The sequence below is a fragment of the Rhincodon typus genome, chromosome 2 (assembly GCF_021869965.1).
Source record: "Rhincodon typus isolate 14 chromosome 2, sRhiTyp1.1, whole genome shotgun sequence".
NCBI classification, from domain to species: domain Eukaryota; kingdom Metazoa; phylum Chordata; class Chondrichthyes; order Orectolobiformes; family Rhincodontidae; genus Rhincodon; species Rhincodon typus.
In genome coordinates this window covers 60,018,694-60,032,467 of record NC_063333.1, presented here as the reverse complement: position 1 = coordinate 60,032,467, position 13,774 = coordinate 60,018,694, and the positions used below count along the sequence as shown (strand labels likewise).

The window sequence follows — 13,774 nt, the reverse complement described above, 5'->3', positions numbered from 1 at the left end:
TCAGAAAATTTCTGAAGAAGGGTCTAGGCCCGAAACGTCAGCCTTCCTGCTCCTATGATGCTGCTTGGCCTGTTGTGTTCATCCAGCTCTACACCTTGTTATCCCTATATTTAAGCAAGGCTGATTGACTACACAGAAGAGCTGAGGTGTGTCGTGAAAAAAAGAACATGCTATTAGTGAACGTGATCTGAGTTTTTCTTTTCTCTTGAAGTTTACTAGTGTAATACTTGTACTTACACTAATGCAGGTTAGTGTGGATCACCATACAAAAATTATATTTCTTCCTACATTATTCTTATTATAAACCAGTTACTATTGCAACAAGCTTAACCTAGCCACACTAATTTTTAATGTATTGGCAAATAAATCAGGAAATAACTTAAAAATCATGCGCATCTAAATTGATAGCATTATGAAATAATTAAAATGCTTACCCCATTGCTCTTCTGTATCCACTAATCTCAAAAACTACTATATACAAAATTGTGACGATAAGGAGTAGGATTATTTTTGGTAATGAAGATATGCGCAGGAATACTGCAAGACTTAGTGTTCCAACAACACAAGCAAGAAAAGCGTAATGGGCTGCATCACAAGGCAATTCCGTCATTGTTTTATTGAGCCCATCAGGGGCAACAATAACAATGGAACTGCTGGAGTTGGTAGTCCATAGCCAAGGCATGCAGCCAACCTGTGTAAACAAAAAAAAAACAAGGATTTACATTCTTTTCTTTAAAAGAAAAATCCTTAGAGAATTATTCTACAAGTTGATGATAAAAAATGGCCATGACTACTTTGGAATAAACCAACTGAATACTTTTGTACTTCAGAAGACAACTGCTTCTTAATTACATTGCTTGAACCTAGTTTTCTTGCATTCCATTATTCATACAGAAGGGTTGGTTAGCTCAGCTAACTAGACAGCTGGTTTGCAATGCAGAACAAAATAGTTCAATTCCCATCCTGGGTTACCATGAAGGCCCCACCTTCTCAACCTCACCTCTAGTCTGAGGTGTAGTGACTCTTGGATTAAACCACCACCGATCGTCTCTCTCCAATGAAAAGAGTAACTTAACCCCGTAATGATTGATATTTTGAATAAAATAAAAACTTCCTGAAATTTTCCCATTTATATCATAAAGGAATAAAGCATAAAGGTGAACAATTTAAAATTCGACTATCAGTGGATTTGAATGACCTCGCAAGAAGTCATTGCAACTGGACATGAAGAAAACAAGTGGTTGTTTTTACTACAAGAGGTCAAGACATTGAGAGAGCCCATATACATACAAATGGCCTCCTTTTGAACTGTAAATATTTTAAGACTCTATAAGTTAGTGAATTATAAAACTGTGGTTTAGATAGGTGCTCCTGCATTTGAGCTGGCAAATTAGGTTAAGGAATATATCAATATAGAGATGTAAAGGCAGATATTTAAGGGGATATTTCAGAATACAAAGATTAGATACATTCCAACAGGAGAGGAAAATTCTGGGTTTGGGGGGTTGGGGGTGGGAGACCCACCATCTGTGGTTAACTAAAAAGGCTGAAGATTGTATCAAACTTAAAAAAAAGGCATATTATTGCACAACATTGCATATAAGGTCAGAAGACTGGACAGTATATAAGAGACAAAAAAGATTAGCTAAAGATTAATAGGAAGAAGTAAATTAGAATCTAACAGGAAGCTAGCTAGAAATATAAAAAATTAGAAAGTAAGAGTTTCTGTAGGTATTTAAAAAACAAAAGAATTAATAAACTGAATGTGTCTGGTGAATTCATTATGTAAAAATAAAGCGATGGCAGATGAATTAAGCAGATATTTTACGTCAGTCTTCACTGTACAGGATACAAGGAACATCACAGAAATAGCTGTAAATCAGGAAATGGAAGAGAGAGCAGAACTCAACAGTACTTCAATCATCAAGAAAGTGCTCCGAGCAAATAGTTGGAAATGTGGGTGAACAACTCCTCAGATCCTGATGGATTCATCTTAGAATCTTAAAAGAAGAAACTAGTGAAAGAATTTATGCATTGGTTTGAAGTTTCCAAAATTCCCTAGAAGGTTTCACTAGAATAGAAAACAGTGAGTATAACTCCTTTATTCAAAAATAGAGGGAGACAAAAAGCAAGAAGCTGCAGGCTGTTTAGTTTAAGAATCATCAGAGAGAAGATGTTATAAGATATTATTAAAGACAATTTGGCACAGCACTAAGTTAAAGGTAATTAAGCAGAATTAACATGGTTTTATGAAAGAAAACCATTTATAATATGTTCACTGGAGTTCTTAAGTTGGAGATACTGTATATAGATTGCCAAAAGGCATTTGAAAAGGCATGACAACAAAGTTTATTGTGCAATATAAAGGCTCCTGGTGTGTGTGTAACATATTGGCATGAACAAAAGAATGGCTAGAAAACAGAAAACAGAGAGTAGTAATGAATGAACCATGTTCTGACAGTCAGATGTAATGAGTGGTGTGCCACATGTATCAGTGTACAATTTATATAAATGACTCACATTAAGCAATAAAAGGAATGGTTGCTAAATTTGCTGATGATACAAAAATAGGCAGTAAAATAAGTTTTGAAAAGGACATATGAGAGCTGCAAAGGGATATAGATAGTTTAAAGTAAGTGGACAAAGATTGGGAAATGCAGTACAATGTGAGCAAAATGTGAAATTTCCTATTTTGGCAGTAAGAATAAAACATATACTATCCAAATAGTGAGTGACTACAGAGGTCTCAGATACAGAGGATCTAGATGCCCTAATACATGATTCACAAAAGGTTCTTAATGACAGCAAGTTATTAGGAAACCTAGTGGAATGTCATTGGTTATTGTGCAGCTCATTGATTAAAAGTGTAGTGAGGTTATGCTTCAGTTATACAGGGCAATGGCGAGGTCACACTAGAATTACTGTGTACACTTATTTAAGAATGGATGTAAATGTGTTAAAAGCAGTTCCAAGAAGGATTGCTAGACTAAACATGGAATGGATAGGTTATTTTATAGAGGAAAGGCTGGACAGGCTTAGCTTATAGCTGATGGAGCTTTGAAGGTTAAGAGGCAACTTGGCTGACACATATAAAATCCAGAGGGGTCTTGGCATGATGGATGTAGAAATTATGTTTCCTCTTGCAGCATAATTGAGAACCAGAGATCGCTGTTTAAAAACAAGGGGTTATCCATTTAAGACAGAGATTAGGAGAACTCTTTTTCTGAGAGGATGGTGAATCTTCTGAATGTCATTCTTTAAAATACATTATAAGCAAATTCTTTGAATATTTTTATGGGCTGAAGTAGACAGGTTTTTGATAAGCAAGAGAGTGAAAGTGTTTCAGTAGTAGGTGGCAATGTGGAGTAATCAGGTTAGCCATTCGTTTATGGAATGGTGGAGCAGGCTATTCCTGCTTTAATCCTATGCTTGTAGAAAAATCTCCAGAATAAGAAAATATTAACAACTTTTTAAATACTTTATCTTATCGTTTCGAAGTGCTTCACAAAATGAACAATTTTTTGAAATTTAGCAACTATCATTATGTGAGGCAACTGCAGCAACTTTGTCCCCGCAATGTTCCACAAATGTGTCTGACATAGAAGACAAGCTCATCTGGTTGTTTTCTTTATTGGTTAAGCAAGAAAAGTTGGACAGGACACTTTTTTTCAAATATTGCGCATCTTCAAATATTACCTTGACATTTGAAGGGATCAGTGCCTTAATTTACTGTCTTATCCAAACGACACTGCTCCTCCAGTGCTATAGCAATTCTTAGCCCGCAATCTTACTCCCCCTATGTGTCCTACAAAGCTTAAACATTGAGAAATCTCCAAATGGAAGTTCTCCGATAAATAATAAATAAACATTGCAATCACATATAAACATCAAAAAGGACAATCGTTGGACATGAAAGTTAATGGTATTTTTGCACAGTTTTAACTTAAAGTCTAATTAATGATGCAGCATATAAAGTTCAGAGTGCTGTATATCACTCCAACCTATCCGGATTTTGCTGATTTTGTTAACCTTGAGCAGCGATGGCAGAAGTAATTCTGAGATGCTGACTTACAGGTTCTCCTGGATGATATCATCCTGTGGTTTCAAAGGGAAGAGGCCACAAATGCAATCACCAGAGTCAGTAAGCCTCTTGGTGCATCACCACAATTCTGCCAGTGAGAGATGGGACCCCAATATTCTGCAGCTACGGACTGGCCATTGTATCTTAATTCTGCTTGCATGACTTAACCTGGAGAATTTCATGTCATTGGCCATTCTTCCAGGATGAACTTTGGGTGTCAGTACTCTTTGCAAATATTTAAATGTTTGTAACATTTATTACACTGGAACCTGATTCTGTCATCAGATGACATCCATACAGGGGGGCAAGTTCCACTCTTCTCCTCATGTCCTGACCAATATTCCTCTCTCACCCCCTCAAGATTCCCAGTAATAATACTGAGTGGAAAATAAGACAGGAATTCTTCAAAATTTTCATTTTTGATCTGGGAGCACAAAACGTAAAGGTACCACTCCCCCAGTTTCAGATCCACAAACTTAATTCTGACTAGGAATTAACATTACTTCCTTTTGGTCTATCTGATCCTCTTGCACAAGGAGGAGGAAGACCTATCTGTGGATGCTGAAGTTCCAACTTTAACACAGTTAATTTTTATAAATCTAAGTATATCCATGCTGGAAACCGCCAAGCCAGAGACCTCAAAAGTAAAGTGGCTTAGATTTCAGAACAGGATTTGCATTAATTGCCAAAAGCAAATCCCAACTCTGTTCATGCCATTTTCACTGCAAAAATGCATTTGAAATAATCAAAATAATCTGACATTTGCTTACCACACATCCTTGGGCCACCGAATAGGTTAAGACAACTATGAAGACGCAGATAATAGTTCTAATTTGTATTGTCAGGCACCCTGGAAAACACTAAAAACGTAATTATATTTCACCAAGTTATACTTGTAATAGAATTCAAATATAATTTTTCTACTTTGGTGATTTGGTTATCACACTTTTTTTGTCATAAGTGCAATTTTTCTGTATATTTTAGGAACAAATTATAAAAAAGCTGTAATCCATGATCATTCAGTCCTAGCAGAGTCCAGGGAGTACCAGGTAGTACAAAAAATAGAGTCTCAAACATAATCGTTATGATTCGATACCCACACTCTTTGCAAATGTAATTGATTCCCTTTAGAGAACGCAATATCACATAATCACTCTTTAAGGCAAAGGAAGCTAAATATTTCATCTTGCAGAGAAGCTCCAAGACTCCTTCCCCCGCTGTTGACAGATTTCTGAACAGACCTCTTATATATTTGAGTTGATCTTTCTCTGTAGCTGTAATACTATATTCTGCATTCTGTTCTATTATCCTGATGTACTTTTGTAAGGTATGATTTGTCTGGTTAGCATGTATAACAATACTTTTTATTGTATCTCTGTACATGTGACAATAATATATCAAATTAAATCAAGCCTCTACACTAAAATGTCCACTGTATTTTACCCCTGAAATTAAACAATATCAATAAGAAATCAGCCTCTAATTAATCTTGGGATGTTACAGACATGAGGAGCAGGTCAGTTACACATACTGTTATCACTTCATAGCAGAATAGTACATTGCACAATATTACATTGCATAGTACCTGGTATAATCTTCATTTTTTTTCCAAAAGAAAGGCAGTATATGCTCTGTCTCACTATGACCAACATGCAATAGCTCCATTACTGTATATTAATAGGGCAGATTTCTAACAAAGCCAATAAATGTATTGTCCTGACAGGCAAACCTGTGCTGAAACAATGCACTGGATTCAATACAACAAATAAATAAGTAACTTAGTCCTAACTGCACAAATAAATCTTGACCAATTAAACTTGTGGTGGAGGAATGGAAATTTTGGGACAGCTGCTGCTAAAGGGCTCTTTCACTTAATCAGGCAGTATACAGTTTTTGATGGAGGATGATTAATTGATAAAGAATATCAGTTAGTAGCTGCAGGAGCTGTTATTTACATAGACTACATGAGGTAACACTTGGGAAGTGATTGAGGCATTGGGGTTCTTCCTAATACAACATCTTTGAGGCAGGCATGACTTAGAAACAGGAATGACAGCAATGTGTGTTCACACAGGACTGATAAAATGTCCCAAGGTGCTTCACAGAAGCTTATAAAACAAAATATGACTGATTTATGAAAAGAGATGTTATGGTGGATAACCAAAATGTGGTCAAAGAGGTAAGTTTTAAGGAATATGTTGACAAAAGAGATGGAGAGGCTTGGGAAGGCAATTCCAGAGCTCAGGTCTTTGATAGAAGTCCAATAAAAATCTGCTTTTCTTTTTTAAGTTTAAACTTGGAGCACATTCATTGTTCCATCTACCCCAATTAGACAAACCATTATTCTTCTGTCAATCTCAGTGATTTTCCTTCTTCATTCCATCCAACTTACGTAAACATTTTCTCCCATCAATCACAATTCCAAGTGAAGTTAACACACTTAAATGAACTTCTCTGCCATTTCATGTGAGTCATGCAGACTTGTCAAAGATGATTGTGTCAACAGGATTCTTCAGATGCCTGTGGTATTTAGTATAGTAAACGACTGGCTGTACAATCTCATGGTGCTTGACTTTGCATCACATTTAGAGCAAAGAATTAACATGTCAATCTCAATGTTCAAACAGCGAAATCACACTTACATCCCAACTCCATCAATATATCATACAGCATACAACAGTACAGCAGGGGAACAAGCCTTTCAGCCCACCATGTCTTCACAGACCACGATGCTATTTTAATCCAACCTCAACTGTCTGTACATGGTCCATATCGTTCTATTCCCAGCCCGTTCTATTTCGTTTGTCTGTCTAAATGCCTCTTAAACATTGCTATCATATCTGCTTCTAACAACTCTCTCAGCAGTGTGTTCCAGGCACCTACCATGCTCTGTGTAACAAACTTACCTCACACATCTCCTTTAAAATTTCCCCCCCTCACTGCAACAATTTTATATTTGGGAAAAAGATTTCAATTACAAACTCTAATCATGCCTCACATAATCTTATATACTTCTATCAGGTCACCCCTCAGCCTTCAAAACTCCAGTGAAAACAATCCAAGTTGTCCAACCTCTCCTTATAGCTAATACTTTCTAATTCAGGCGACATCCTGGTAAAGCTCTTTTGCATCCTCTCCAAAGCCTCCACATTCTTCCTATAGTGTGGTGACCAGAACAGCACACAATGCTCCATATGTGGCCTAACTAAAGTCTTATAGAGCTAACTTTTATACTCAATGCCCAGACCAATGAAGGCAAGCATGCCACATGCCTTCTTTACCACCGTATCCACTTGTGGTGCCACTATCAGGGAACTATGGACTTGTACCAAAGACCCCTCTGTATATCAATACTCCTAAAGGTCAAGGTGTTTATTGTATACTTTCCTCTTACATTTGATCTCCCAAAATGCATAAACTCACATTAAATCTTATCTGCTAATTCTCTTTTTAACTTTCCAACTGAGCTATTTCCTGCTGTATACCTTGAAAACTTTCCTCACTATTTTCAACTCCACCAATTTTCATGTCATCTGCAAACTTACTAATCAGACCATCTACATTTTCATCCCAATCCTTTTATATTCTTCTGTACCTTTTCCCTTAAGTATCTGTCTAAAATTACTCTAATTTGATGTATGCTAATCACCTCAAATAAGGCACATGATAGCAAATTCTACACTCCAACTACTGGCATATTGCAAATTGAATGTCATTACAAATAAAATGTCAGAAACAAATTAAGACTCCGCATTTTCATTATTCAACAAGTATAATTCTTAAGGTTAGAAGAGGGATGAGGCATCGACCTGAGAATCAGCCATGTCAGAAGTGAGCTGTGGAACACTTGAGCGATTTTGGGTCTCATTTGAATGCAGTAAGAAAGATGTGGTTGCCAAATTGTTGCCCTGCAGTAGATCAATTGTGGAAGGATGTGGTGCAGGTTTGGAGGTGTGGGAGAAACCAATCCCAATTGAGGTTATGGACAGGCCTTTAGTGATCGCAGTATTTGTGTGGAGTTAGAAGATGCAGTTATATTCCCACTAGCCTCAAAAAAGCATACCGATAACATTTTTTAGCTTTTCTTACGTTTCACCAGCATTGTATTTGAACAGTAATGGTTCGGGCACACTCGTCCACTGCATTAGTACAATAGATACAATATGTATAATAAAATCACTTGTATCTAAAGAATGCAAAAATGTCTACTAATGTAGACTTCAATCAGCAAAGTTAAATAATCTCCTGCACTTAACACAATATGGACATTGGTCATTTTCTGTGCTGTATGACTTATCAAAAGGAAGCAACAATTCTATTGGGAATGGAAAATTTTGTCATTTTGTCACCATTCAGTCCAACTTGTCCATGCTGACCAAGTTTCTCAACCAATTTGTCCATGCTGGCCAAGTTTCTCAAACTGAAATAATCCCACTCGTCTGTGTTTTGGTCCTTATCCCTCCAAACCTTTCCTATTCATGCACCTGTCCAAATGCCTTTTAAATGCTGTGACTGTAACTTCATCCACCACTTTCTCTGGAAGTTCATTCCACACACAAACCACCCTCTGTGTGAAAAAGTTACCCTTAGGTTCCTTTTAAATGTTTCTCCTTAAAAATATGCCCCCTAGTTTTGAGCTTCCCCACCCTAGGGAAAAGACCTTTGCTATGCTGGTTATGATTTTAGAAAGCTATATAAGGTCACCTCTCAACCTTCCATGCTCCAGTGAAAATGTCCCAGCCTATCCAGTCTCGTCATATAACTCAAACGCTTCAGTCCCGGCAGCATCCTGGGGTAAATCTTTTCTGACCCTTCTCCAATTTAATAATATCCTTCTTACTGTCGGGTGACCAGACTGTACACAATACTCCAAAATGGCCTCACCAATGTCCTGTACAACCTCAACATGACATCTCAACTCCTATACTCAACAGTTTGAGCAATGAAGGTAAGCGTGCTAAATGTCTTCTTAACCACCCTGTCTACCTGCGATGCAATTTTCAAAGAATGATGTACCCAAACTCTCTGTTCAAGAACATTACTCAGGGCCGTACCATTAACTGTATAAGTCCTGGCCTTGCTTGTTTTACCAAATGCAATACCTTACATTTATCCAAGTTAAACTCCACCTGCTTTTCCACAGCCCACTGGCCTTACTGATCAAGATCCTTTAGTAATCTTACATAACCTTATTCCAAAGACTAATTAAAGTAAGTAAATTTGAAAACCAAATCAGGATTCAACAGAACTTTTGACCTACAGTGTATGCAGTTCGAAAACTGTTGGCATTGTTTCCCTCAACAGAAAGGATTCTCAATTCAATTGCAAGAGTATCCCAAACTCTTCCCAATTTGAAGTACTCTCTTCTTAAGTTATGAAGAAAAATTGTGCATTAATTTGGAAGCTCATACCAGAAAATATGTTACATGGATCATTTAATACTCAAGATTTGTAAAATTAAACCTCGTTTACCTGCACTCGAGTGACATGGAGATACATAATACAAGCAACCAGGAAACAAATGCAGAATACCAAGAGGACGAGGACCACCGTGCTCCTAAATGAAAAAATAGGAAACAAGTTCATACTTTTGAATAAACAGCAGCCAGTTGGGTTTGAAAGGGCAGTTATATTAAAGTATAGAGCATATTACTTACTGTGGTATTATGAGAAGATACAGAAGGCCAAATAAGGCGGCAAGTATTAATGAGAGGATGACTGCACTGGTAAAATATTCATCATGAAGTTGATGATACTGTGGGCATAAGAACGAAAGAAAATCTTCATTGTGAACTATAAAGAAATCACTATGCACCCACCATAGTGTATTTAGGGGTTAGACAAATAAAACTAGCAAAATGCTTATTAGAGATTGGATGTATTTAATCAAAAATGATTTCAAAATAAGACACAAGTATAGTTTTCCTTTTGACTGAGATCATGATTAATGTTGATATATTGGTTTAGATTTTGTAATCAATGGCAAATGAATGTTTGTCATCCTACTGTATTTTCATTTGCCCAATGACCTTCTTTTATTCTATAATTTCTAGTCACGAAAGAACTGAAACAGCAGGGGTCATCTACTGGAATCTGTGTGAGAAGAGTAAGCAACAGAGTATCCCATTTGAAGGCTCCTTAGTGAATCATGAATGCAGACCATAAAATGTGCACTTATATCACCAATGCCATGGGAACTAAGAGTGCCATTCTGGTACCAAAATGAAACATGTGCCATGTGTATCCACTTTCACTGCAGTCAGCATATTTGCCAGGGGTATTAATACAGGTGTTTGGAGTATATGCTGGAAATATACAAAGGTGTTCCATCAAGGTATCACGATTCGATACCAGTTTTACCATTTCAAACTCACCGCTTCATCTCCAGCTTTAATCTCACATTGATGAACATGTGTTCTGCAGTAAAATGAACCACATCAGTCACTTTCATCAGAACTCTGACTCACACAGGGAAGGGGAGAAGAATCTCAGCAGGAAGCCTTATCCACCTGGGCTCTTCTTTAAGCATTTAGCTAGGTCAGCAGCAGTGTCTCTCACCTTCTCTCCATGGAGAAGATGCTCAAAGAACACTGTCAATTTTTGCAACGAGACCTTCAACTTCAGAACAAGATGAAGATGACAATGCTAGTGGCTGTGAAGATAATTGTGTTGTTTTATATTGAAATCATTCCTTCCTAAAGTCAGGAACATTTGTAATATCCCCCAGGTCACCATCTATTGCTGCATCAGAGAGATGACAGACACTCTTTATGCGAGGTGAGAGGTCTTGTTTTCTCTCCGAACAGCGTGCATACAGCTTTGCCAGGATTACAACATGAGGTAACTACAAGTTACTACATCAGGCTGGTGAATGCCTGCTATCTTGGCAGCAATCCTGTTGTTCAAATTCTGTGTCAGTCTGCCATTCCCGCAAACTTTCAGCTCCCACCTTAAACAAGTGGGCGGCTGCTGGGCAACAAGGGCAGTCAGTTTTGCCCCTGCCTCAAGACTCAGGATCTCATGAGCAAACCATAAATGTCCAGCAAGTGTACAATGAGAGCTCTGAGGCCAGAAGCCAGATCATTGAGCAGATCATCAGGGTGCTGACCCAATACCCTGTTCACTACTTTGCAGGATTTTGTTGTAGTTAGTGTTATTGGTAAGTAACACAGATTAAGTGGTATGGATTCAATTCACTTGAAAAGATTATGTAAATTAACCTAACAGTTCAGATTAAAACTTGCAGTTACTCTGGCTAGCATACTGTTGTCAAACTGTACACAGCAGTTAATCTTGTAGTTTCGTCCTAGTCCTTAATATCCACCACCTCATATCACGTCATCTTTACTCGCATCTAGGTCAGACATTCTTCTAGAATGTCTTCCATTAATTGCTGCAGCCAGAATGCATCTCCCTTTAAGGAAGAATAGACTGGTAATAAGAAGTACTAGTCTTCCATAAACTTGGGATTCCATTGAGGTTTGTAGTCACTAAACAGTGCATTGTCTGCTGGATTGTATACAAATATCACCTAAATAGCAGGCACCACTTTGTTTGATTGCTCCAGGCACAAATTTTAATTGCACAGTTTCATCACGCAAACCATCACCATACCCATAAATGGAGACTGTTGACTTTGTAGCTTGCAGAATCTAAGCCAGAAGGTGCAAGTCAGAATATTTAATGAAAAAAAAAAACAGATACAGAAAAGGGGAAGATGGTGATGTAGTGGTAATGCCACTGGGTTAATAATTCAGAACCCCAGGCTAAAATTTTGAAGACACAGATTCTAATCCCATCATGGCAGGTGATGAAATCTGAACTCACTAAAAAAACTGTCGAATGGTGTAAAATTCCCATCAAATTCACTAATATCCTTTAAGGAAAGGAAATCCGTCGTCCTTACCTGGTCTGGCTGACATGTGACTTCAGACCCAGAGCAATGTGGTTGATCCTTAACTGCCCTCTGGGCATTAAGGGATGGTATTAATTGCTAGCCTAGCTAGCAATACCCACGTCTCATGAATTGAGAAAAATCAAGAGAGGGTGATAAAGATGCAATTAAGAAAAAGTATTACAAAATGTACCCTATTTTAAAAAAATTCAACAATATTTAAAATCTGAATAAAGAGACTCCATGTAAATGAAAAGTTTCAATGCCATCAAGGTTGTTTGCGAGAAATTAAGACTTACCAAAAAAAAATATGCTTGAATGGACAAGTCCTACTTTTTTTGGTGTGTTTGCTGACTGAGTGCCACAATGTCACAAGTAATTAAATGCTAAGTTTCCCATTGGGATTTTAGGATAGTGAAGCTATTGCTAGATTAAAGGTACTCAGACAGCAACATCCTGATTTCCTTGTTTCAAGTACAGATGTGTGGATAGTGGAATTTACTGTCCAATTTACTCAATAATATTGACTTCATCATTATTTCAGCCTCAAAATCCAGGCCTTAATGGAAAACAGTGAATGGTATATACAAATTAAATCAGTTAGTGTAACATGTATGGTATTAAATACTGTGTTTTGCCATTAAAGAGAACAAAGATGCAACTGTAAACTGTTTGTGAAATCTAAGGCATTTAGTACCTAATGAACACTTGAAAAGAAAACACAAACTCCCATATAATATTGGACAGTTCTCAGATATCATTTTTCAAGAAAACAAACAAATTAGGCTATTACTTTCACGATGCATGTCACATCTGGATAGGCACTGGTCTGTTTAGAACATGGAGAGGGCAAAACCTATGCATGCTGATAATGAGGTGAGCTACAGCAATGCTGTAATATGTGCACATTAAAATCAGTGGGTTCAAATTTCCTTGGTTTGAACAGCTACACCATCATTTGTTAAGGGAGATATGAAACGATCCATCTAAATGCAAACTCTAACAAGCCAGTGAATTCTAGTAACGAACCAGTATCTACCTAATCAAAGGGAATTACTGAGACTGGAAGTGCAAAATATTTAGTGACATTATGACCACCTAAGATGTCACCTCTACCATTTCTGAAGAAGGGTCTAGGCCCGAAATGTCAGCCTTCCTGCTCCTCTGATGCTGCTTGGCCTGTTGTGTTCATCCAGCTCTACACCTTGTTACCTCTACCACCTCTGTTGTTTTTTGATTGAGTTACTGCTTTATAATGCATGAACAACCTTGCATGATTCTCTATGGCTGTAGATAATGCAGCACAAGTATTTGGGCTCGTTAGTTTCTGGCATTACATATTGTTACGCTACTGCAGTAAAAATGCTTTGATTTTTAGTAAAACATTATTTCTCTAAACTAACAAAATATTCCATTTTTTGCTAAAACCTGATAGTCTTGTATTATATAATCCCATAAAAACCTGTCCTTATGTCAAACTGAAATAACACACAGAAAAGAAATACTGACGAGGCTTTGCAGTGGAAATCACTGGAGAACCATTTTGATTTTCATTTCATTAATAAAATAAGCAGGATACAGACTTCCCGAATGGTAATGAAATTATGACGAATTACATTTACAAAGTTCTCTTGAATCAACATTAAACATGTCCAACCTGGGCAGCATAACCAAAAACAGAACAAGTTAATAAAACTGGCCATCTAACTGTACAATTCCCTGTTCAAACAACACTTAGAGTACTGCTTAAGTCACTCGGCTACAAGCAAAAGATATACAGGCTTTGGTGATGTTGCAGA

General features: G+C 37.3%; 1 protein-coding gene across 1 annotated transcript in view; it reads right to left on the bottom strand.

Moving 5' to 3' along the window:
• The window catches only part of adcy1a (adenylate cyclase 1a), a 295,596-nt gene that overhangs the window by 67,894 nt on the left and 213,928 nt on the right, over positions 1-13,774 (bottom strand). The window contains exons 11-14 of the mRNA XM_048608131.1: positions 9,739-9,836; positions 9,554-9,638; positions 4,852-4,941; positions 539-691 (exon numbers count right to left, since the gene is read on the bottom strand). Coding sequence (XP_048464088.1) covers positions 539-691; positions 4,852-4,941; positions 9,554-9,638; positions 9,739-9,836 — 426 coding nt within the window. The remainder of the gene's footprint in view (positions 1-538; positions 692-4,851; positions 4,942-9,553; positions 9,639-9,738; positions 9,837-13,774) is intronic.